Source organism: Podarcis bocagei (genome assembly GCF_964188305.1).
Source record: "Podarcis bocagei genome assembly, chromosome: 9".
NCBI lineage: Eukaryota > Metazoa > Chordata > Lepidosauria > Squamata > Lacertidae > Podarcis > Podarcis bocagei.
The window spans coordinates 58,269,457-58,296,496 of NC_138134.1; the positions used below are offsets into that span (position 1 = coordinate 58,269,457).

General features: G+C 42.1%; 1 protein-coding gene across 3 annotated transcripts; it reads left to right on the top strand.

The window, feature by feature from the left end:
• Positions 1-27,040, top strand: UBE2D3 (ubiquitin conjugating enzyme E2 D3). Of its 3 annotated transcripts, none has more exons than XM_081209396.1 (8): positions 1-427; positions 18,993-19,056; positions 19,178-19,209; positions 20,490-20,567; positions 21,971-22,076; positions 23,398-23,491; positions 23,951-24,022; positions 25,554-27,040. In XM_081209396.1, exons 1-7 carry the CDS (start codon positions 404-406, stop codon positions 23,997-23,999), a joined length of 447 nt encoding a protein of 148 aa, XP_081065522.1. In that variant the 5' UTR covers positions 1-403; the 3' UTR covers positions 24,000-24,022; positions 25,554-27,040. The 3 variants fall into 3 exon arrangements, with proteins under 3 accessions (XP_081065522.1, XP_081065521.1, XP_081065523.1); XM_081209395.1 differs by having other exon boundaries at positions 5-427; positions 23,951-24,000; XM_081209397.1 differs by lacking the exon at positions 23,951-24,022 and having other exon boundaries at positions 15-427.

Here is a 27,040-nt window from a genome sequence, read left to right on the forward strand (position 1 = left end):
GCGGTGGCGCCTGAGCTCCACTGTCGCTCTCCTTCCCACTCTCCTCTCGGCCAGGTCGCTCGCAGCACCTTCGGTTTCCTTCTTGCCTGACGGGGAATCCGCCGCAGCGAGAGGAGGCGGCTCGGCCGGTGACGTCGCGGCTGGTGTTCGGTGCGGGCGGGCGCCCCCGGCTGTTTCCGGAGGAAGGAGAAGCGCAGGCAGCGAGTGAGCGAGAGGCTCCATCCCCCACCCGTAGGGAGGGAGTGCGGCAGCGGCGGCGGCGCAGACAGGGCCCGGCGACGACGACGACGACGAGGCGGCGGCGGCGTAGGAGGAGGAGGAGCAGCTAGAGCAACCCCCGGCCGCGGCGGCCACCACCACCCACCACCACAGCGACACTCGCCCCCACAGCGCAGGAGAAAGGATGGCGCTGAAACGCATCAACAAGGTGAGCGGGGGGCGCCCAGGCGGGGTCTGCCTCGGCCGGCCTCCAGAAAGCCCTCAGCGGCGGGGACGGGTGGGACAGGCTGCGGGTGGTGGGAAACGGGTCTCCCGTCCCCGTCGCTCCCCTTCCCCGCCGGGCCCTGGCTCTTCCCCGAGGCCTTCGGGGGTCCGCGAGGGGCTCGACCCCGCTCTCTCCGTGTCAGCTTCGGCCCCTCGCTGCCTGGAAGCTCCGGACCGGGGAGGCATTGTCATGACAAAGCTCAATTTGCCCATCCGGCTTCGGGCGGAGAAAAGAAAAGGTGACAGAAACGATTCCCCCTCAGCACCACCACCGTGTATGTGTGTGTATTTGTGTGTGTGTGTGTGTGTGTGTGTGTGTGTGTGTGTGTGTCTACATCTGTATGAAATCCGCCTCCCCGTCAGCCAGCTCCTCTGTTCTGGCCGGGAACTTCTTTCCCGCATTGTAAGATGGCGGCGGCGGCGGGTTTGCCTAGTTCAGGCGCTTCCCTGGGATCTCTTTCTCTCTCTCTCTCGCCAGCTTTCGGCAATAACATGACTGACACACGCACATCCACATTCTCGGCTGCTGCAGCTGCCGACCGAGCGTGTCCTCTTCGGAGTCCCCGTCTGCCCGCCCCCTCCCTTTTTTCTTTGAATTTTCCCTTTTCTCTCTTCTATGGGGGGAAGGGGGTTGGGTGTTAAATGCGGAATACACGGCTTTTGCCTGCGCTCTTGACAAGGGGCGGAAGTATGTGGCGGCGGCTGTGTGATGCATCGAGAATTTCGTTCTTGCACAATCTAGAAGGAGGGTGGAGTAACGAGCTAATTTGAAACGAGTGTCGTGGTGGAGGAAGTCAGCCCGTATTCCGAGGGGAAGAAGGTTCGCTGGTGGTGGCAGCAGCAGCAGCAGAGGGTGCGGCTTAGGTAACGTCGTCACCCGCCTGGTTTCACTGATGACGTTTTTGGGTTTCTTTTCTCTCTCTTTGCAAACCGACGGGGGGTCCGCTGTGAAGGAAGCCCTACAAACTCCTTGGGTCTTGGGATCGCGTTGGGAGAGGTTTTCGATCCTCCCCCCCCCCCGTTGGTTATGAATTAAGAAGCTGAACCATTTATATTAACAGTGTGAGGCTCCTTTTTGCCAGCAGTGTATTTGCTGACGTCGTCGCTGCTACACAAAAGCACAGCCCCACATCTTGCCCTCTGCGCTCACTGGTGTGTTTGGACAGAATTAGTATTAAATAAAATCTTAATAACAGCTTCTGGTAAGCTTGCTCTCGAACTTGTTTCCCCTGCAGTAGAGAATAACAACTCTTAAGGGAGTCGCCCAGCTTTAATTAGTTTTGTCAACAACATATAGAGGCAAAACGTTTAGCAGCCCGACTCTCAAGTGCTTATTAGTAATGTGTGTGTAAATGCCTTAGAATTCAAAGAATTAGACAGGAAGTGGACTCGCTAGAAAGTCCATGGCAAAATGGATATTGAATTTATGGTATTCTCTTAACTGTTTTTCTGAAGGCATGTTAAAGTATCACACTGAGTGGCAGGTTAGCTTTTGAAATTCAGGTTCTCTGGATAAGAATGCTCTCAGGAGCCAAAGTCTATACTCTAGAGTTGGGACACTGAGCACTTCAATAGAAATAACACTGATAATTTAACCTTGCCCAATGTTGGCTGAAATCAATGCACATGTACTGTTCTAGAACTCCTTATGAATCACTCATGAAAATTGATGTCCCTTTTTCACCTAGTCCTCCTAGGGTGTGATTGAATAAATATGCATTTTGATTAGTTGACATAACATGTTTATCATGTCATGCAACTACACAAAATTACCTAGACAAAACACAAGCTCAAGATAAGTATTGTAGGCCAAGCAAAAAATCAAAATGTTAATGATCTTAAAGGAGACCTTAAACTAGGCAGTGACCACTGTGAACTTATAGGTCTGTTCTAGCTTCAAGTAGTAATTTTGCATAACATTTTCAATTTTAATCTACCTAAAGGCCCCTTACTAGTCCTACAATTTGAAGTACACATTTTCTGCTGTTTTCCTTAACTATTCTGGTGCAATCATAATAGGCAATAAAAGTATTGTAGGACAGCTTTCATATTTGCCTAAAGAGCTATGAATTCATGTAGACTTCCATTTAATTGGCATATCTTCATCTTGAACTACAGTATCTTTTGCTAAGATGCTTGTTTACTCATTCATTGCTAGCTTTATATGTTTATTAAATTGATGCAATTCCAGAGGCAGTCTACACATTGGTAGGCTAAGGCTTTATAAAATTTACTAAATGTAAATCTACATCTTTAAGAGAATCCTTAAAATAACTCATTCTGTTTCTGTTTCAATTAATGCAACTATAAATATTGAAGCTTCAGTGTGGAAAGAGATTCGATTTTTTAAAAGCAACGTTCATGAAGTACATTTGGGAATTTGCTTATGTTCTTAACCCAGTTTAAGGACTTGAGTTTGGCACTATTAGGGGGGGCTTTTTAAGCACTAGATTTTTTCCCTTGTGTTGTTATACCCCTCAAAAAATTCTTTAAGAATTAGTTGTGTCGTGGATGAAAATATTGTTTAAAAGTAATCAGCCCTGTGGAATGAAAATCATTGAGGCCTTTTGTGTAATTTGAATAAAACAGAACTAGCCAATATCGTAAGCCTAGTGGTGGTGGTGCCCAGGATGCAGGGAGGATCCAGTGGCCTTCTAACATTAGATGGATTTCAACTTGCATAATCCCTCACCATTGGCTATACTGGTTGGGGTTGATGGTATTTGGATTCTAACATGGTGGGCCATAGCTTCCGCCCATTCGTAATAAACGTCTATTGTTAATTGGTTCTTAAATTACCAGCTGACCACCGTGCCTCCTATTCCCGCTTACCTTTAACATTGCTAAAAGTTCCTTGACAATTCCATTTTGTGTAACCCTCCTTCAGAGGAGCTCAAGGTAGTGTAGGTGGTTCCTTCTCTTCTGTTCCCCATCCTCCCGGCAGCCCCTTTTTGTAGTTCAGGTTACCAAAATTAGTCAAATAAATAAACAGATCTGACTTTTAGGAGACATCTGAAGGCAGCCCTGTACAGGTAGGTTTTTAATGTTTGAGGGTTTTTTGTCTTTTAATATTTTGTTGGAAGCCGCCCAGAGTGGCTGGGACAATCCAGTCAGATGGGCGGCATATAAATAATAAAAATTAAATTATTATTATTGAGAGGGAGTGACTGCCCAAGGTCATTCAGTGAACTTTTATGTATGAGTGGAGATTTGTACCTCTATGGATTTAATTGATTAACAATAACCTGGTTTCCCCAGTTATACACCAGTGGTCTAGTGGCTACACCATGCAATGTTTAGCCAATTCTGTCTGTTGTTGATAATTAAACATTTCTTACTATTTATTTTTCCCATTATCACCTTTTATTTGCTTCCATTATTATCTTGAATTTTAATTCTGTAGTTTATCAGTTGCAGGACTTTTACATGTGTAGTTCATTCACATTTTCATCCCCTTAATGACTGATGCAGAAATGCTTTTTCTTGTTTTTGTAGTTGGAGACACTTAAAATGTATATCCCAGTGAGATTTTTGTTTTTGTTCCTGTGGGATATCTGTTTTTAAAATATCCCAAGGTCTGGAACTTTAGTAGCCATGGATATTCAGCTTGGGTGAACAAGATGGTATGGACTGACATTATTAATATTTTGTTCAGATAAATGTCATTTCTGAATAGCATATGCAGGTTACGGGGGAGGGGGTTAATCCACATTTAAGTGTGTGTTATAAATGGTGGGATGAAGTCTAGAACTTGTTCTGACTATTCTTCCTGTAAAGTGGTTAAATCATGGAGGGAGAAAACTAAATTTGAAGCTTAGTAGCATTCATATATTTATCATACTCATCTTTTTTTTACAATGGATTTGAAAAGCAAAAGGTGGCAATTATTTGGTAGAATGTTGTTCCTTTAAGGCCAGTATTAGTCATTTGAGACCATCTGAATTTTTACTCTCTAATAAATAAGTGTTAAGATCAGTGTGTGCTTAACTGGCAATTGTTGCGCTGCATTCAGTTATCTTCATTCTTTGTCTTCTCTACCATCTGCTTTTCTGTCAACATTTCATGATTCTAGGTTTACTTTGTTTTCCTTTGTCTTCAGGTACAGCCACCCAAAAATGTCACAAAAACATACTCTGGGCCATTTTGGCAATTGTTTAAATGCCTTAGTTCTTCTATCTTGCATGATACTAATTTCCAGTGATGTTAGACTTAGGGGTTGCCAACACAAATGGTACAAAATGCCTGGCAGTTGATCAAATCAGTCTTCAATTGGTTATTGCATGTTTGAATGCATGCCTTACCATCAGCAGAGTGATTTGATGTATTGGGAAAAGTCTTTTAGCCTACATTTCTCGGAGTATTTTCTTGTTTGGTGGCGCCTCTGTGAATACTGCCTAAACAGACATGCAGTCCTTCACCTGCAGTGTGAGATGGCACAAGTTAATTTGTATGCGTTTATACCTTTAACAAAAGGGATGCGGGTGGCGCTGTGGGTTAAACCACAGGACTTGCCGATCAGAAGGTTGGCGGTTCGAACCCCCATGACGGGGTGAGTTCCCGTTGCTTGGTCCCTGCTCCTGCCAACCTAGCAGTTCGAAAGCACGTCAAAGTGCAAGTAGATAAATAGGTACCGCCGCAGCAGGAAGGTAAATGGAGTTTCCGTGTGCCGCTGTGGTTCGCTGGAAGCTGTATGCCAGCTGCCTCGGCCAGTAAAGCGAGATGAGCGTCGCAACCCCAGAGTCGGTTACGACTGGACCTAATGGTCAGGGGTACCTTTACCCTTTATACCTTTAACAGGTATCTCTTTTTAATTCTTTAATTTCATGTCTGCTTAGTTTTGCTTCAATGTCTGGATGCCCGCAAACCTTAGCAAGTTCTTACTGCAGCTTATTGCTGCCTTAGTCATATCCTGTGGCGGGGTGGGGGGATAACATGCCCTTGAGGTGGGAGCACATAAACATTGATAATAATTGCTGCCAATTTTTATGGAGCAATTGAGCTCCATATATATATATATGCGCGCGCGCGCGCACACACACACACACACACACATATATATATATATATATATGAGAAAAGCCCCAAACAAACTCTACTGTAGGGCTATAATGACCTTTTGGCATGAGTTAACTAAATTGATCACTCATTAGAAACCCATTTAGTAGGAGATTCTGTAATTATTGTTTTAGAAGTGGAATGGGTTATCTCACATATTTGGGTGAGTTTGCATAACACACTAAACCATAGTTAAAGACAAAGTATAATTTAATCTGAACACACAAAATTGTTGGTTTAATCCTGCTGCACCACTGGGAAACAAACTATATTCTGTGTTTGTGGTTTGTTTCTCCAAATGTACTATATACTGCTCATTATTTAGAGAGAAATTGTCACGAGCCTAGGTTCAGATGGCATTACAAGCTGCACTTTGGCTTATTTCCGGTTGGTGGTGCAGCAGGAGGAATGAATTTAACTCTTGTTTAATGCAACATGTGAACGAGTCTACTATTAATGATGATAGCAGTTGTTCCCCTGTTCATTTTTTTCTGTCTTTGCTGGGAGAAGTCAAATGCTTAGGCCTGATTGGAGAAAGATTATTCCAAATCAACTCTGGCGTCAATTCCTTCTGATACCGATTCTGCTTGGTTCGTCTTGGCCAGCAACAGCTGCTTTTTCAGACAAGCAACTGAGCTGCCCTACTTCTTTGTCGGCATCCAGATTAGGATATAGAAGAGTAATGGCAAAGGGAGTTTGATTATCTTCCTGAATAGGCCTTATAGTGCTTCAGTTATTTTTACATTGACCCTGCCTTGTTTTGTAGACATTACACTTTAGATACTATCATTGGCAGGTACCAAAGTGAGTCCACAGTGTATTTACAGCACTCTGAAAGTGTGGCTGCCAAAAGAAAGCCAAGACTTCAAGAAGAAGAAGCAGTGAAGAAACATACAGTATTTTTCGCTCCATAAGACGCACTCCCCTAAAAAGCAAGGAGAAATGTCTGTACGTCTTATGGAGCGAATGTGTGGTCCCTGGAGCCAAATTGCCCAGGGGCAAAAAGCAGAGCATGCTCTTTTTTCCTTTTTTTTTTTTTTTTGAAAGAGGGAAGTGGGTGTTGAAACAAAGCCGCTGATCAGCAAGTGATCGGGAACGAGATAAGGGACGCTAGCAATAAAGGAGGCTGCCTGGGAGCGGGGAGGTAAAGACAGCAAACTTGCAAGGAGAGGAGACAGGGAGACTAAAGCAATGAGGAGAGAAATTAGAAGAAAAGGAGGAGCAAAAAACTGCTCCAGCTAAGGAAAAGACACTAAGGTAAACGAGGGAAGGGAGTGTTGAAAGGAAGCAGCTGATCAGGGAGGGAGATAAGGGATGCTACCAATAAAGGAGGCGGACTGGGAGGAGGGAGGTAAAAGCCCATGGATCCTCAGGATTTTTGCATTGGGTCATCTCAAATTCACCATCAGATCACATAGCATGTCCATGGCTACAGCCTGCACCAAAAAAATCATGCAGCCACTGTTGCCTGGGGCCGCAGTGGCGCAAACACTAGGTACAAAGCACAGACCCACAAGGATTCTCAGGATTTTTGCATTGGGCTACCCCCAAACTCACCATCAAATCACATGTCTGTGGCCACAGCATGAACCACAAAAATCATACATCGTTTCATTCAGAATATTTTTTTTCTTGTTTTCCTCTAAAAACTAGGTGCATCTTATAGAGTGAAAAATACGGTATTTACCAGTTCCTCTTGTCTCAGAAAGCACACTCATAGGTTCTGTATCTCCTCAGGTCATTCCATAGACTGAAGGAATGCCATGCATAGAAAGTGAATCACACACACACAGAGGGAGAGAGAATCTTAACATAATAATAATATATAATTAATTTTATTTATATCCCACCCTCCCCAGCCATAACTGGGCTCAGGGAGGCTAACATCAAAATATAAACACATTAATACCTAAAATTCAGCAATTGACTGAAATACAGTTTAAAATCGGATTAAAATCAAATAAGATCAGGCACCTCTGGTATCAAATATGGATGGTTTTGGAAAGGATTACATATTTATTCCGTTCTTTCAGCAAGCATTCTTATGGAGGGGACCACACAAAAAATGTTCTGTCTCTGGGCCCCTCAAGAGTCTAATAAAGGACCTGGTCTTGGCTGTGTGAAACATTATAGTTTAAACCTGTGCACAATACTGATAGGTGTGCTTTATAGCCCTTTTAATTCTCTCAATATACTTCATAGATCCATAGTTTAGAACTAAGCGTTGCAAAATGTTCTCGGGGTGGCGCAGTAGGGATATGGACCACCACAACCATATGAACGTAGGAAAGCTTCCTTGGGTTTAAGTCAGACCATTGAGCCATCTAGCTTGGTAAAGACTTGCAGTTTGACTGGGGCTCTCTAGAGTAGCCTTTCCTAACAAAATGCCCTCTAGTCTAGGTGATATCCATCAGCTCTAGCCAACATCACAAATGGTGAGGGATGGTGGCAGTTACAGCCTGAAACTTCAGGAGGGCACTATATCAGGGAAGGCTGCTTTAGGATTTTGCGATCTGCTTGCCTACTCGTTTCTAAAAGCTTCCCAAGTTTTCTGCTTCTGCTTCTTCCCCAGTACTGTTAAAAAAATAGGTTTGTATTTCTTTTTTCACTGGAATTTAAACCTGATAAGGGGCTGACAACTTTAGTTTGACCTTGGGTGCCACGAATTTGAGTTAGCTGCCAGGAATCTGCGCCTTTTATGAATGGTTTGGTCATGTTTAGCACTAGGGTTGCTCAGGGGGTGGGGCCGGAAGAGCTGGAGCTCATCAGGGTCATGCTGTACCTCTGAGTCCTTGTTCCCTAAAGCAGAGAATGACATAAATTAGCCCCCAATTCCTCCCAATCATAGTCCCTAAAGGAATTTTGAATATAGCACAGAAATGTGTGAATCTTGCCAGGAGATCATTGAACATGTTTAGTGCTAATAGTTACATTTTCCATTTGCTATGAAATGATACAGAACCTAAAATGTTGGTGTTATCTACTATACCAGCTTCAAACTATAGTTAAACTCATACAAGGTTAATTTTGCGCAGTGTTCGGGTTGGAGGGCCTTGTATGCATAAGTAACAAATCTGTAACATTGAGTAAAAGCTCTTTACTCAAAGCAGCATATGTAGAATAAAGCGTGTTCCTGATCTAGATTGCTGAACAAGGAAATGTGGTTGGAACACTTCAAGCTGCTTTTGACTGTGGGTTCTAATTTCAGATAATCATGTAGACATACATGCCTAAGCCTTAAATGCTTTGCTTTCTCAAGTAACATTTGCAAGGCTTCAAAAGAACATTCTGTAGTATGACATCAACACACTCCATTAAATCTTCTTTTATAAATGAGTGAATTTTTCTCCATTAATTGGCAAAATTTCCTACTTTACATTTGGTATTGTTTCCTATAAGTTCCTTTCAACTAAGCTGCCTAGAAGAAACTAATTCCTTATTTCCTTTAAGTGGGTAAAATCCTATTGTGAAAGTTCTCAGTTTGAGACCAGAAACATTTCCAAAACGTTCAACTTGATATCCCCTCCTCTAGTCTATAAGCGTGTAGAGATCCTTTTGTACAGATCACACACAGTACACCACCTGCTGCAAGGAAAGATGTTGGACCGGTGCCCCAACATACCCTTTACAAAAGAGGACAGAATCGCTCTGATCATATGCTGGAAACAAGTAGTGGCTCTCCTCCACCAATACAGTGTGACTCCTCTACAGCAGGACATTCCTGCCCCCTAGGTCATAGCCAGCTTCAAGATTCTATCCCTCCAGGTGTGGTGTGCCCCACCATGAAGACCTGTCCTACAATTTGAGAACTACAGAATTACAGGGTGGAATAAACTAATCTGGAGTCATCTAAAGAGGCAACAATCCTAGTGGCTCTTAAGGATAATTGAATGAGTAAATCTTTTGAAAGAGCAGTCATGTGGCCTCCAGTGAAACTAGTAAATGGTAACTAATGGAGTTATTTATACTGTTGTCAGTATTCACCAATTCACCAGTTACCTAACCTAATAGTAAAAGTTCTAAAAACACACTAGTCTGGCTTGGAACAAAGCTGTAGCGATAAAATAGATTTTGATGATCAATAATACGTGACCAATACCTCCTAGTGTGTTTCCAAACAAGTCACCTGGAGTATCTAAAAGAGTACTTACAGTTGTTTAGATTGATGGCAGAATATACATAACTTCTAAACCAAATTTGTGTTAACCAATATCCATAAAACCAAATTGAGAGCCAGCAGTCCTAAATAGTGCAACTTTCTTTCAACAAACAAAACCACCTTTTCTCTCCTCGGGCGCAATCTTACAAAGCAAATTTAGAAACTCTGGCCAGTGTATTATATAGCAGCTCAGTACCATGTCTTTGCAAGAAGTTCCATGTTTTTCACATTTTCTTAAAAACCTACGTATGTGCTTTGGAAGTGACCCTGGTATTTGGTATGTGTGGGTGAAATACAGTGCTCTAGTTTTGCTGTTCACTACTCAAAAAAACGCTGAGGCAGAGTGCACACAGGTACTAGGTTCAGTATTTCCATTAAAAGGATCACTGATAGCAGGACTAGGAATTCCACTACCAGGCCTAGATGGCTGGATTTCATATAAGATAGTTTTATATATGTTCTGGACTTCCCTGTTGCTAATTGCTACTTGGAGGTTTAGTTAATGCAGACTCATCCAAGTCTAGTTTTTCCTGCTCCTAAGTTGTTTTGTAATGCAAGCAGCAGTAGATTTAGTTACCACTTGTTTCTTTCAATCTAGGCATAGCAAGAGAACCATTTCCCCTTTCTTCCTCTGTCACTTGAGCAAAATCATCATGGGAAATGAACTAAACATAAGCAATCGGAAGCTCAGTTCATATGCAAGCCATGCACCAAAGTTGTGAGTTCACTTAGTGGAATAGTGTCATCTAGAGGTAATTACAGTTGATATTATCTTAGGTTGTAATTATTCAAGGTAGAGAGAACTGCTGATCGCCAACGTTCTGCTATCATTATTGCTGTTGCAACTTCTGTAGCCTATGATCCAGTCTTTACAACTGTAAAGCGTACGTACAAGGTGGTTGTACCATTTTTGTATTATAGAAAACAAGGTAGGAGGACTGAATTACCTGCAGCACTGGTTCTCAAACTGTGTGTACCAGTCTCTAAGCCAGGAATGCATCACATAGTTTCTGGAAAGAATAAGATATTTATGGAGGTGGTCAGTGTCTCCTGTACTAGCTAAGGCTTGGATGAATTTAAGGCCCCCTGGCAGAGGACCTTCACTGGACCACATTGGATTCTGTGGAGTGCCTGAAACCTCATTGCTCCACTCTTCAAAGGAAAGCCAATGAATTGTTCTATTTTGCCTGTACATAGTTTCTAGAGCAGAGATGGTGGGCTGGGGTCAGTTGTTTTTTTTTTAATGCTAGTGTTAGGCTTAGTATCTCAGTCCAAAGATCTTGCAGGTAGCAGTAGTTTATATGGACACAAGTTATTGTCTATCTGCCCACCTGTGGAACAAACAATTTGGGTTTGGAGGAGTGGGTCAGAAGATGGAGTTAAGTATGGAAGGAGACCTCAAATTTTGAGAAACAGCGTCTGCAGGGTTTCAGAAAGGCAAATCCTAAGTGAAGGGTGGTTGTTTGCCTACCTGTATTCTAGCCCTCCATAATGCAAGCACATGCTTTCTGGCGTGATATTTTCATAAGGGAACGTGATTCACAGAGGCTTGAATAGGATTTAATGGAAGGAGCATGTTGACATACATAGTTCAAATGTCTTTGGTTCAAAACATTATTAGAAATCTCAGTACTATGATGCTAGTGGTGTTCTCATGGAGGAGCCTGTGTCTAGGGCAGAAGTTGTAGCAGTAGGACACCTGCCTTATGTTCTCCATGTTACTGAAGGCAGAATTGACTCAGTTGTTCACAAGCAAGACTGGAAGCAGGGATTCTTAACTCCTGCCAATCAAAGTAGTGTGTTTCTTTTTCTACAGACAGTTTTTGGTGTTGACCACTTCTACTACCTAATAGTAAAGTGAGCCTCTTCAAAATGCCAAACAGTGATGTGAAATAGTAAAGCTAGGAATGGGGGGGGGCATCTTAAAAAGCCATGCTATTAATGCAGCACAGTAATTGCTAATAACAGGTCGCTTATTCTCTAATTTGCTTGCCTACAGCACTTCATCGCCACCTGGTTGCTTTTTTAGCTCTTGTGTACATGTGCCCTTGGAAGTGGGTGCTTATCTAGGGGCGAAACATGGAGTTTAAGGCTGTGCCATGGAGGGTATACACACATGTGTCTTGAATGTATTGCTGTTACACGTTAGGCAAGTGCTAAATTAAAGGCTGGTTTTTGTTATCAACATTGTGTTCCCTTTATGCTTTGAATTTTCACTTAATGGGGTATTTGTCATTAAATAATTTTTTGTTGGGGCATCCAGAAATGGGTTAACTCAGCCTTTCTCAACCTGTGGGTCCCCAGATGTTGTTGAACTACAACTCCCATCACCCCTAGCTAGCAAGACCATAGCTCAGGGATGATGGGAGTTGTAGTCCAACAACATTGGGGACCCACAGGTTGAGAACCACTGGGTTAACTAGTCTAGATTAGGAGCATGTTTCTTTCCTGGTTAGATTAGCTTTCCTCAACTCTATCAGCAAGTACATTGGTAATAATATAAAGCGATAATAGAGCTTTCTTCAAAGCATATTTTGGTGCAGAATTCAGTAGCCAGATTGCTCACTGGAGCAAGACAGTTTGAGCATTATTCACCGATCCTTGCCCTACTGCACTGGATGCAGATTAGTTTCCAAGCCCATTTCAAAGTGCTGGATTTGACCTATAAACCCATAAACGGCTCAGGACCTCAATACCTCAAGGACTGCCTCTCTTTATATGAACCTACCTGGACCCTGCGATCACCATATGAGGCCTTTGTGTGCCTCCCCCCAAAAGGTCAGGAGGATGACAACACAAGAATGGGCCATTTCTGCAGTGGCTATCTGTTTGTGGAATGCTCTCCCCAGGGAGGTTTGGCTGCTGCATTCATTATACTGTACATCTTTATGCACCATTAACATCACATACACTTTTAAATGGGGGGAGGGGGATTATTTGTTTGGGGTTTTTTTTTTGTTTGTTCCTGTTTTTCTAATGTATGTTGTGTTTTTATCTTATGTTGTGAACCGCCCTGAGATCTACGGTTGAAGGGTGGTCTTAGAAATATTATTATTATTAATTATTGAGATGTTATGCCAATTGGGATTTTACTCTGCTGTATGAAACCAGTGGACATTAAAGTAGTGCAAACCATTTTGACTTTCATTGGTAAAGAGTTCTGGAGAGTAAGATTGGTAGAACTAGTTTTAAAGGATATGTATCAGTCTATGGATTGGGCAGGTGTTTTAAGTTTTTCCGGGGTAAAACAAACTGTCCGGTAAATGGCAATCTGCAGGAAACCAATACCATGACTCAGATCCAATTTTGTGTGCCTTTCAGTGCTTCTTCTGTCCTTAAAAATTGGAAAAGCTGCTTGCAAAGGCAGTTTGAAATGTGAAGGCATGTCGCTCAATGTCATAAGAGTGTTTTGCTTGCTCTTGGGTTGGGTTGTACTGTGTTTTTTGTTAGCTGCATTATATACGTATAAGGTGAGTGTAAATCTCATCTACAATTGGGAAATTGTTTCTCTCGGAAACTTTACAAAAGTTGTATTTCATCAGATGCATGTGATTAGCATATTGCAAATATCCTTTTCTTGAGCAAGGTCCTCAAGCTGGCGGTGACTCTTCTGAATGAGAATGATCTGGATCCCTTTCAGTCTGGTTCTGACACACTTAATTGCCCTGATGGATAACTGTGTTGGGATAATGAGAGTTGGAGTGAAACCCTGATAATTTTCCTGAACTGCATGTTGGCCTCTGATGCCATCGCCGTCAGCCTTTCCAAAACAATACCTGTTACCTGGCTTCAGAGACGGCATGTTGTTGTAGTTCCTCTCCTAATTGCACAGCTAATTCCTGAAGGGCGTAATTTAATTCCTGAAGGTGTACTTTGATGTGAGGTGGTGGAAGTATTGAATCCACTGTCTGGTGATGGATGAGGGCCATCCACCCAGAGCTCAATCCTAACAAGATGGTGGTGCTGTTGATAGGTGGTTTTTCTGCCTAGGCACAAACAACTTGGACACAGTTGCATTTTCTCCGAAGGACCAAATTTACAATTCAGGGGTGTTAACTGTTCCAGCTTTGTCACTGGGGGCTTGCCTCTGTGGTTTGTAGCACCTATCTTCAGTGTGGGCTGGTGCGCCAGCTAAATCCTGGACAGATTTGGCCTTGCCTTGGTAGTTCATGCTCTGATAGCCTATTGCTTTGCACTATACATGAGATTTCTTTTGAAAGCTTTGGAGATTTCAGTTGGCTCAAAATGTAGCTGCTAGACTTCTAACTAGGTCTCATCCTAGGGAACATGCCATGTGCATTCCAAAATAGCTATGTTGGCTTGTAACTCATTTACAGTCTCAATTCAAAGTGCTGTGGCTTACCTTTTTGAAAAGCAGTTTATGGCCTGGAGTTTGGGTACTTAGAATCATAGAATCTTCGAGTTGGAAGGGAACCAAGGGTCATCTAGTCCAACCCTTTCAATGCAGGAATCTCAGGTAAAGCATCCACACATAGTCTCAATGAGGTTTATGAACGTGACTAACTTAGGTCTATCTTTGCTTGCTCCCAAATGCAACTGGATGTGAATTGAGTTCTGTGACATAAGGTCCTTGTGAAGTGAGGCAGGTGGTGACTGGGGTGAGGGCCTTTTGGTTGTGGATGTCCCCTTTGAAGCTATACTTTCCAGCGAGGCTTGCCTAGTGACCACTCTGTCATTTTGTTAACAGGCAGAAAATGTAATTTTAAAAAAGGTTCCTCTGTTTTATTACAAGCAGCCCTAAGGGCATTGCTGAAGGGCACAATTAAGCATCCTGGTTTCCTGTATGTATGTATGTATTTGCTTGCACACTAGGTCATGGATTGGCTTAGTATGGCATGCAGATGGGAGCCATTATGTAAGCGAAAGACAGCTCCACACAATGGATATTCCCTATCGCTATATCCTCCCATCCCAAAACAAGCTCTCCATAAGGTTGGCAGAGAACTAAGGAACATGTTGTGCCTTGTTGTGTAGATCTGCCATAGTAGAGGGAAGTTGTGCAAAATGGGCAGAACAAATCAACTTTTATTTGAGAGCACTATTTGGGAGCATAGAGACTGTAGGGAGGAGTAGGTGAAGGGATAGGTTGGTTGCATGAACTGCCTTCTGCTTGTGCAGTGTTGGAGATGACTCATAAAGGTGTAGGTAGGTTAATTTGTAACACACATCCCTCAAAGTGTGCTAGTTCTTACTTTATTTCATGCACTTTTAATATACCTCTTGAGTGTAAGAAAAAATGCACCCTCAAAGTGGTATAGGGGGGGAAAGAACAAAATGGGAAAAACAGCTATTTAAAGCATTCAAACAATAATCAAAAACAGTGGCAAGGTAAAAGCAGATTAAAACACATGTAAACATTCTACATCTCTGGGTAGGCTTGTCTAAACATGTTTTTAGCAGGTGCCAAAAAGACTACTGTGAAGGCTCTTGACTGATGTCATTAGGCAGGGAGTTCCACTTCTGCCACACTAAAAGACTTGATTTCTCACAAATGTGGAATGAGTATTACGTGGCAACAATAACTTTACCAGTTCTACAGATCGAAGCTGTTAAGTGAGCATAAATGAGCTAAGGTGATCTTGCAGATAAACTGGTCCCAAGGTGTTAAGGCCTTTATATAATAATGTCACACCATGAACTTGGCCTGCTAGCAAATCTGCAACCAGTGCAGGTCTCTGGCAGCGTCTAACTCTTGTTAGCAGTTGTGCTGCAGCATTATGCACTAATTGCAGCTTCTGTATCAAGTGCAAGGGAAGTGCCACAAAGAGTGCATTGTGATAATCCAGTCTTGAAGAAACCAATGCATGAACTGCTGTGGCCAGGCTTTCCCAGTCCAGGAATGGCCATAGTTGCCATAGTAGTTTCAATGGCTGGAAGTGCCTTCAGTTACAAAGCTGGATCCAGAAGCAGCCCCAGATTGGGAACCTGCACCTTCCAGTGGACTTAATTGCAACCTGCAATTACAGTGGTACCTTGGTTTACAACCACAATCCATTCCAGAGGTCCATTTGTAAACCAAAACAGGTTGCAATCCAAGGCACGCTTTTGCCAATGGGGCCTCAAAAAAAAAAAAAAAATTTGTCTGTGATCCCCCCAAAAAGTTTGTAATTAAAAAAAAAAGGTTGCAAACTGGGACACGCACTTCCGGGTTTGACATGTTTGTAATCCAAAACATATGCAAACCAAGGTACCACTGTACTGTGTTGTGAAGTCGTTATCTGTGGTCAGACTTTAATTCTGCTGTATGCCATTTCTTTGAGTGGATATGCTATGTTTCCTTATGAGAAGGAAGCTAAATTATATTGCATGTCATGGGATGCTTCCACACAGTAAATGCTTGCTTTACTCTGAAAATGTACAAACCTCTGAAAATATAGCAAAATGGAGAATATTAAGGCAGGGACTTATTATCTTCATTTCAAATACAGTGGTACCTTGGGTTAAGTACTTAATTCGTTCCGGAGGTCCGTACTTAACCTGAAAGTGTTCTTAACCTGAAGCACCACTTTAGCTAATGGGGCCTCCTGCTGCCGCCGCGCCACCGGAGCACAATTTCTGTTCTCATCCTGAAGCAAAGTTCTTAACCCGAGGTACTATTTCTGGGTTAGCGGAGTCTGTAACCTGAAGCACCACTGTAGAGGTTGAAGTGCCTGTGTATGATAGAAGTTGATTGTGTGTTTCTACAACAAAGTGTTAGTGACTTGCTCCATTAATATAACATATTACTTTCTGTGGCAACAATTATAGTGCACAAATACAGTGAACACTAAAGGATTGTAGGTATATACATAAAAATGAACGTAAATACTTGAAAGTGCCATGCTAACTTGCTAGTGTTCATTGGAAAAACGTAAGCTAGGAGAGCCAATGTGGTGTAGTGGTTAAGAGCAGTAGTCTTGTAATCTGGGGAAACGGGTTCGTGTCTCCGCTCTTCCACATGCAGCTGCTGGGTGACCTTGGGCTAGTCACACTTCTCTGAAGTGTATCAGCCCCACTCACCTCACAGAGTGTTTGTTGTGGGGGAGGAAGGGAAAGGAGATTGTTAGCCTCTTTGAGACTCCTTAGGATAGTGATTAAGTGGGATATCAAATCCAAATTCTTCTTCCTACTCCTCCTCCTCCTTCTAAGCTAGGAGTAACTTCTGAAAGTTCATGTTGCAGTTAGTGAACCACGCTGTATTCTTGCAGTACAGTCATGAACTAAGATTGCTTAAAATGCTTCCAAATAAAGGCTCAACTCTTTCTGAAGTTTAGTATAGATTGGATGAATGCATGGGTAAAAGGGAAACTTGGCTAGGTGTCAGGAGGTTGTAACAACATTGCTGAAAATCTTGACTTTGTTCATCACATTCTTAACTGATGAAGGTTGGTAGCAATGCCTACTTGCAGTGTATTAATACTACCTTTGCTTTACACTGTGTATGTATCGAGTGCAGCTACATGTCAAGGGATGCTTCCGCATCCCATTCTTTATGGCTTGTTTGCATGAAAGTACACTAACAAGCTATTCTTAGTAAGGAATGAGCTTTTTTGTCTTGCTTCCCTTGACTCATGAGTACCAAACAAGTTAGCTGTAAATGTTCACAACCTCTGAACCCTGCCTCCATTAATTCTTTAAGACACAGGTGTCAAACACAAGGCCCGCGGGCCGAATCCGGCCCGCCAGACCTCGTCATGTGGCCCTTGTACATTTGAATATCTACTTATATTCTAGTTCCGGGCAAGCGGCTTCTCTAAAAGACAGGAACCGGCCGCAGCCCCGGGTTTTTATTCCCCTCCCTTCCTTTTGCTGTGGAGAGGAAGCGAGAACTGCAACGAGCCCCGGAGCTGGGAAGAGGGCACGTGGGTGGCTGAGTTGGAGGGTGAAGATTTGGGTTGGGCAAGAAGGATCAAGGGTCGGGAGCAAAAGCGCAAGTCAGGGCTCCCTCGCCACCCCCACACCCCTCTTAGGACATCCGAGCAGACCCCGCAGCACAGGCTGCCGTGAATGGGGTGGGGGAAGGCAGGCGAGAGAGAGCACCAATCCGGGCCAGCTGTGCCCAAAGAGGGTCGGCGATCCAGCTGCGCCACAGCCCGCCCACCCACCCCCCCTCCTCCAACGCGAAGATTAGCCACACATGCTCGCCAGCCAAGCTCCGGGACGCGGGCCTGACTGAGTCCCTGGCGCAGCCGCTGAAGCTAGCAAATGCACGGGAGCGGCAGGGTGAGAAGAAGCTGGGCTCCGGTTAGGTCGCCAAAAATGCTGTAGGTGTGAGGCTGCGCGGCGCGCTTATTATACGGCGCGCTGTATCCCTCCGCCAGAGCAGCACCTTCTTTTCCCCTCTCCCTCCTGGGACTGGGGCATGTGGCAGCAGAGTGACTGCAGCAGGCAGCCCTGCCCCCTCCCCACACCCGCCCCGGCCCCTCCCCCGCTCCCTCCCAGCCGCCAGCCCAGCTGGGCGCGCGCTCCATCTCCCTCCAAGGAAACGGCGGGCAGCTGCAGCAGCCAGCGCACTGGCTTCGGAGCGCCTGCCAGGGGTTGCAGCAGATGCTGCTTGCGGCTTAGGCTGCTTCCGTGTTCCTGCTTTGGTCCGAGAGGCCGAGCTGTTCCGCAGCAGGCATGGAGAAGGGCAGGCTGTGTGTCTGCTGCTTCCCTCGGAAGCCCCGAGGTGCAGAAGCCTGGCAATAAAAACAAGAGCGGAAAGGGGCCTGGCGAGGATGCATTTGGGGCTGGCCCTACTGTTAGGCAGAGTGAGGAGGAGAGATCTTGAGGCGACTGGTTTGGGGGTGGGGGTGGGGGGCAAGAAGAGGAAGCAAATTCTTGCCTAGTTCACTTATTGTTTCTGGAGTTTTGCTCCCAGGGAGAAGGAGAGGAACCTGTGGGAATTCGCAGTATCTGCAATAACCAGCCTGTACATTTGAATATCTACTTGCCATTATTTTGACTGTGTTTCTGCTTTCAGAGCTAGTTATTACTTACATTATTACAAAAAACAGTAATAATTGAATGCAGTGACAATAATTTATGATAATAAAGAGTGGACACATAGTCCTACAGATACAACCGGCCCTTTGAGGGTGACCAAACTGCTGATGCGGCCCCCGATGAATTTGAGTTTGACACCCCTGCTTTAAGAGAACATGGTACCTGTTTTGTGTCACTCCGTAACAGTAATTTGGTATGGAATTAAATTTGAAATGGACAGAATATAAGATCCTCTTTCTGTGACCTTTTGGGAGGGGCAGAAATGACCTCTATATAGGATGTGCTCTAAAGGTAATATTTCTTTTTGTAGGAACTTAGTGACTTGGCTCGTGACCCACCAGCTCAGTGTTCTGCAGGCCCTGTTGGAGATGACAGTAAGTAACTGACAAACTAAGTTTAAACCTAATAAACCAATGTGACTTGCTCTATGTCTGTCTATATGCTCTTTTCCCTAAAGAAATACTGAATTTTTCTTTTTTCCCTCCCTCTTCTCAGTGTTTCATTGGCAAGCCACAATTATGGGCCCTGTAAGTATTTCAACATTCTGAACGATGATTTAAAATAGAAGTGTTTAAAACTCTGAGGCCACTCTCATATCTGTTTTGAAGGTGTATTAGTAGGGAGGTTATAGTACCCTTTATTGGGCCAACTACCGTATTTTTCGCCGTATAAGACGCACTTTTCCCCTCCAAGAATGAAGGGGAAATGTGTGTGTGTCCTATGGGGCGAATGCAGGCTTCAGGAAGCTATCCGCAAGCCTTGGGAGCCCGCGGGAGTTCCCGCCAGGCTCCCACGGCTTGCGGAGAGCTGCCTGCACCCCGAAGCCTGGGTGCGCTGAGCAGTCGCGCACGGGCTTCAGGTAGCTCTGTGCAAGCCGCAGGAGCCCTCCCACAGCTTGTGCAGAGCAGCCTGTTCTGGGGGGTGGGGTCAGGGGAAGCTCGGGCTTCCCCTGCCCCCGCCCCGCGCCTGGGGGGGAAATAATTCCCCCCCTTTATTTCCCGCCAAAAAAACTAGGTGCGCCCTATGGGCCGGTGTGCCCTATGGGACGAAAAATACGGTAATTTATCTCGGTACAGATATTTTTCCGCTTCTCTTGGGAGGCTAAGGAGGCTACCAGTATTTGTCCTGAATGTAGAAAATATTTGTAGACCTCTTTTTCAAATTGTACACAATAGAGATTTGTTTTATCAAAATATTTCTATACCACTTCTACCAGATCAGTCTCTGAATAGTTTACACTGTATCTTCAACCTTTTCAGACCCAGAGCCCATTTCTAATATAAACATGCATTTGTTTTCTTAAACTTTTACTTGCGTGGTGGTAGTGTATCTGTTCCAACCCACCTCAGATCAGTTAAAGACCAGTGCTTTATACAACTCAAAATACCAATAACAATATTTTAAGATCAAAGCTGCATAATAAGCAAGCAGATAAAACAGGACTGTCAGCAAGATTTAAATTGCCTAAACGTAAAGTTTAAGAATAAAAAAGGTTTCATTTAGTGACTGAAAGGAGTGTTGTAATGCAAAAAACTGTTTCTCTTGTTACTTGTTAATAGACATGGAAGAATATTCATGGGGATTTCCATATCTTCTCTTTTTATAAGACTGTATTGCCATATGCAGTGCTTGGTTAAACTGAGCTCTGGTAGAAATCTGGTAAACATCTTGTTGCAGATGGTTTTGCTTATAGTTAAGCTAATATTTAAACTTTGAGCACAGCTTACTGTTACTGTGCTTTGCTATTCTGAACTCTCTATGGGTCCTGCTAAAAATTATAACTTGGCTCTGAATTTCCTTCTGACAGAATGACAGTCCATATCAAGGTGGTGTTTTCTTCCTGACAATTCACTTTCCTACAGACTACCCTTTCAAACCACCCAAGGTAAGCATAAATGTGGAAGAGTCTTTTGCTTCTAAAATATTGAACCTCTCTGGGCTTGTGAATTATAGGCCACTGTCTAAGAAACAAGTATTTTTGTGGCTATATTTGCTTACAGTGCTTGTGTGATCTCTAATAGAAAAGCCTTGGCAGCTAGTTTATTCCATTAAATAACTGGTTTGCATGCTAATCTTGCTCAGGTTTGGATTGAATTGCAGCTAATAGATGAATTGTGTTCAAAAGATTCCAGAAATCAAATAATTTCTGATTCAGTTCTATAACTGTCTGTCATGCTTTTTTCTGGAGGGATGCAGGGGTACGCATACCCCTAAACATTTTGTGAATCTAAGTTTGACCTCATTGAGGGGGCAGTATTTAAATATGAGTAGGAAAGCGAGAGTACCTCTAAACATTTTTTAAAGAAAAAAAGCACTGGTTATATGTATGAATCTAAGTTGGATTCAAGTGATTATATAAAGTGTTTTGTCAGGAATTATTGAAAGTGCCTTCAGTCTAGTTCCATAATGTTGACTGGTGATAATCTTTGTAAAACCAAATCATGAACCATGCAACTAAATTTGTCTCCAAAGGTAATTCAATTCTTTGTTCAGAACAGCAGTTCCATGTGTTGCATAGCAGACGTCTTACTAATGTTTCTGTAATTCTCTTGAATCTGTCAAGTACAGTATTACTGTTACCCCCAGACAGTGCTAGGCAATGATGTGAGTGGGATACTGCTGGCAAAAAAGCTTGTCCTGTGAGTTTATGGAGAAAATTTATATAATTAACAAGTGTGCCCTGGCTTTCTGGGTGACCTCCTAGAGTGTGCAGAGGGCTGAGGTGGGGAGGAGAGGAAGGTGAAGTTCCATTATACAAGCAGAAACTCATTTTGCTTTACTTTAATTCACAAAAAATGCTCCAGATTAAAAATTGGGAAATGTCCTAATCTTTTTATCATAGTGGGCATACATTCACCGTATTTCCTAAGAAGTTGGCAAGATAAAATATGGAAATAGCTGATTAGAATACTTTAGATGTGAATGTAAAAAATGGCATTTATTTCACTAATAGCTTGCTGTAAATGTGCCCCCTCATATGTATAAACTCTGAATATTTACAATAATGCACACATAAACACCATGTAATTTGAGCTTTGGTGTTTTTAGGTTAAGTACCACAGGTCACATCACATTTAGTGCATATGTAGGTTTTTAAAAAAATTGATTGATCTTGTATAAGTGAAAACAATAAAATACTTGAGTGGGGAAAGAGTACCTAAAATGTGAGCAATTCCCTCAATGGTGTGTTTAAATAAATAGTGTGTACTCTAAATATTCTGACAACCAGCATCTTTTAACCAGAACAAAAGGACATGTGTGCTAACTGCAGATATACATTTCTTCTAGGTTGCATTTACAACAAGAATTTATCATCCAAATATTAACAGTAATGGCAGCATTTGTCTCGACATTCTAAGGTCACAGTGGTCTCCTGCTTTAACTATTTCTAAAGGTAAGGGAAGTATTTCACAAAAATGTTGTCATTGGGTTAATGAAACAGCTTGTATTTTTTTTACTCCCATTGTGGGAAAGAGGCATATCTGAATGTATGGCTTCTACCTCTCCCAGTGTATCTTTAGTTGATATTTGAGTGTTATTTTGACTTCATTGTTCTCACCATGACTATTAAAATTTGTAGTATATGTAAAACTTAGGTGCTATTTAAAATACTGATTTAGAACTGGCAAGAGAAAAAATCTAGCCTAAATAATATGCCAACTTTGCAGCATATTAAAATGTAAGATTTTGATGTAGTTGATGCTGGAGTTGAATGACACTTTCATGTATTTACAGTCAAAATATTCAGGCAGTTACCATCACATATGTGATTGCTTTCTTCTTTGATATGTCTCCTTGTACTGATAAGTGAGACTTCCTAGAAAGTCATCAGAGTGATTTGGTTATAGGAGCACTTCTGTAGAGAATTGTGATTTTGGCTAAGGAGCAGTAAGCATTACACCTGAACTTGGATTAATACATGCCATGTCTATGTGTTTATACAGTGTTGTCCATAGGCAGAGAGGAATGTAGACAATATGGCTCAAGCTATTAAAATTAGGATGAAGTTTGTGTTCTGCAATTTGCAGCATTCATGTGTATAAAGCTTTTAAATGAGCATTCAGTTGTCATTTCAACCAAGGGTGCCAGCAGGATTTTATTGGGCCCTCTGCCCCACTTGTAAAGGAGGGCACACATTTGCTTAAGTTTTTCAGATGCTTAGTGTCACATGGCAATTTGTATTGCCTCTTCAGGGTGAGATGGAGGGCTTAAATTCCCAAATGAACCTCCATTTTCTGTATCTAGAGAAAAATTGAGTGAACCACACTGGGGAAGACTCCGCCAAAAGGTTTCAAAATGTCTGGAGAAGGGACTTCCTGGGTCATTTTAAAACAATGTTAGGATATTCTTGAGCATGTACAATCATGGGTCTGGCTTGACACTTTGACTGTAAAACACTGAAAGGGGGTATCCGAATTTTATCTTTGAGATTGCTTCACATGTTACCTGAATGTTTTGTTTAACATTCATTCTACATGGGATGAAGATTTCTAAGGAAAGAAAAGAAAACGGGGTCTAGGCCTTGTATAGTAGTACCCCATCTCAGCATTCCTGATTGTAATGAACATGGTCACACCTTTAGGCAACCTTTTTAATAAAGTATATGAGCCTGATGATACATGCACATGCAGTGGGAGATAATTAGCTGGTCTTTCGATGAAGTATTTCATAGTCCTTTTCGGATTTTCACCATAAATGCTACTCTTTTGTTGCAGTACTGTTATCCATTTGTTCACTGCTATGTGACCCAAATCCAGATGATCCCCTAGTGCCAGAGATTGCACGTATCTATAAAACAGACAGAGACAAGTAAGTATAGCTCCCTTGGAAAGATTGCCTAAGTGAAGAGATGTGGTTAGAAAATTATTGAGTTTCTTTTGCTCTTTTCAAATTGGAGTTGAAAAGACCCAAATTGACTTGGGTTTAAATGCTCTGTTGTTGTTTTGTTGTTGTTGTTTTTTTAAAAAAATGCAGAAGGCTCCAGGACAGTGCTAAAACTGAAGTTAGACCCTAATCCTGGCCAAAATACTTATTTCTGTTGTTGGATTGTTATGGAACAGTTTAAAAACAGCACACAAGGTTTTGAGTTTGAGGGAGGGTGGAGGGAGTGCAAACTTATCTGATACTTCCATGGCTCTTAACTATTGCCTTCTGTTCTGGATTTAACTGTGGTTGCCTCAAATTTCCCATTAGTTCTAGAACTGCTTCCAGGTAGACTTAAAGGATCTATTCGCTCGTCTTTCTTACTAAATATACTTATCCAATTAGGTACAATAGGTTAGCAAGAGAGTGGACAGAGAAATACGCTATGCTGTAGGGTAAGACTATCTGCACTTCATGGTGCATTAATGATGTTGGGAATTCAGCACTTGAGTGCAGCATGCTTAAGGCACTGGATTTAACTAACAAATAAAAGATTGTACCAGTTAACTGAAATACAAAGCTTAACAGCTCGATCGGTATTCAGTGTGAGAGACCTATTTCTGCATGGCTAAACAAGTAGAGCCAAATATAAAACAAGGTTTTCTAGTTGTTGTTTTTCTTGGTTCTGCAACTGCTGCTTTGTCTGGTAGGTACTTTTGGCACTACTTCAAAGAAGATGGCTTTGGTCATCTAATATAAACTGTTAAGTAAGTGAAATTCAGAGCTCATGAAGTAGAAAAAGTTACTAGGCATGTATAAGTAGGCACTAACATAATAACAGAGCATGTAAATATAGAACTGGTTCAATCACAGTAGAGCTCCTGCACAGTTCTCTCAACATCCCTGCTTTTTGCGAGGGAGGCTGGCTAAAGGACTTCGTGACTTGATTGTGCAGTTTGTCAGAGTTTGGAATTTTGCATTACTTGTCATAACACAACCGAACATCCACCTGTACTTGCACATTAAGATGTGATTTTCTAACATGCAGTAATATGTTTTACACATGAGATTTTAAAAAATGGCATGTGTGCTTTGCCCAGTGTCTCTTACAAATTTAGGCTAGTGATCAAGAACAACACCAAAAGTAGTAGTGCGTCTGGATGGGGATATTTTAAGGCAGTCTGTCTGGCGTTAATGCTAGTTTTACTTCTTGTTTGTGCTATTTGGAGTGGTTTGTTTGGGACAGTTAAGGAAAATGGAAGCATAGATAGGGATTTTGTATGTTTAGAATTCCAATTTTTCCTATTTTCATTTCTGGAGAACGTTGGCTGGTTTGTTTAGAGATAAAAGATCAAGAATTTCTACACAAATTAAACTAGGCAGAGCTGCTGTGTTCTATCAGTACAGTGGTACCTCGCAAGACGAATGACTCGCAAGACAAAAAACTCGCTAGACGAAAGGGTTTTTTGTTTTTTGAGCTGCTTCGCAAGACGATTTTCCCTATGGGCTTGCTTCGCAAGACGTAAACGTCTTGCAAGTTTGTTTCCTTTTTCTTAACACCGTTAATACAGTTGTGACTTGACTTCGAGGAGCAACTCATAGAACGCGGTGTGGTAGCCTTTTTTGAGGTTTTTAAAGACTTTGGTGATTTTTGAAGCTTTTCCAAAACTTTCCCGACACCGTGCTTCGCAAGACGAAAAAAATCGCAAGACGAAAAAAATCGCAGAACGAATTAATTTCGTCTTGCGAGGCACCACTGTAATGTCAAGTAGTTTCTTCATATTAAGTTAGCAACTACTTCAGTATATTTTGAGTCTTCTGCCTGCTGGATCGAAAGCTTGACTTTCTAGGTTTCAAAGGACAACATAGTTGTTGTATTTTTGTTTTTTAGAGAAAAGTAGTATAAATTATCATGTTCCTGGGAAGCTGAAGGAGACGTTAATGTGTGGAATATTTTATTGCTGATTGTAGTTTGGCTGATTTTGCTTAACATGTTTTCCTCTTACAGGTACAACAGAATATCTCGGGAATGGACTCAGAAGTATGCCATGTGATGCTACCTTAAATCAGAATAACCTGCATTATAGCTGGAATAAACTTTAAATTACTGTTCCTTTTTGATTTTCTTATCCGGCTGCTCCCCTATCAGACCTCATCTTTTTTTTTTTTTTATTTACCTCTATCCATTCATGCACATGCTCATCTGAGAAGACTTTAGCTCTTCCAGCTTTGGACAATAACTGCTTTTTAGAATCTGTAAAGTAGTTATACAAGAACAATTGCCCAAGATTCAGAATTCTTTAAATGGAGCATGTGTGTTGTGGCCAATGTCTTCACTCTAACTTGGTTATGAGATTGAAATCATTCCTCACTGCTCTAACAGTTCTACTGAAGATATCGCCCAAAGGGAGGGAGATGGATGTTCAGTTTGCTCACATCACAGGAAATAACATTGCTGTAGCATCATCCATCTTGTTTTAAATCCTTCCAGTGTTAGAGACTGAGGTTTCATGACATACTTGTGCTCATAACTGGTATGGCTGGAGAATTGGTACAGAACCTGTAGCATCAGCAGAACAGAACACGTGATGTATCTTATGCATGTCAATAAAGGAATGACCAGTTCTTGTTCTACAGAGAATGGAAATTGGAAGTCCAACATCTCTTGTATTCCAAAATAGGGTCTCAGAACATTTTTGTAACTCTCATTTAAATTTTGTTAGGATGCTTGGAGCTATTAGTTAATCTATCTTCCACAACAGTTTAATATAGCACTGAATAAATGATGCAAGTTGTCAATGGATGAATGATCAACTAATAGCTCTCCTAGTAATTGATTTTATTTTCTTCAATAAAGTTACATAAACCAATGAGTTAGCTGCCTGGATTAATCAATATGGGAAACAAAATCTTTTGTAAAAGCAAAGGTGGTTTTTGTATATACTTTTTGGGATTTGCCTCATTGTTTGACATCAAATAATGATGTGAAGTTAGAGTGAACCTTTTTGCCATGTTCAGTTATAATACTTGGTCTGTTTTCAGGTTGACACATTGATCAGCCCTGGAGTAAGCAGAACTAATAAGCTAATCTAGTAGTGTAGACTTTAGTGTGCTACACAAGGTACTGGGAGCCAAGAGTTCAAATATGGACTTGGGGCCCAGCTGATATATGTACTGGTGTATCAGAGACACGTCCAGATGCACCCAGCTTGTTGACTGAGAAGCATTTCTTCACCGTGTACACTTGACAGCTGAAAGATCTTTATGTGGGAGTAATGAGGCAAAAATTGCAAAATAAAGTACTGTTTTGATGTGGGAATTGTCATGAGGTTGTGTTGAAGTGACTTTTCTATGTGGGATGTTTGCTATCCATCAAAGGACTACCATGCTGCCACATAACATTAATGAACATTTTTGTTGCAGTGGTCACTTTTCATTTCTGGTGGCTAAAATGAGTGAATAAAGTCATTGCTACTGGGTTTTTTTGTTTTGTTT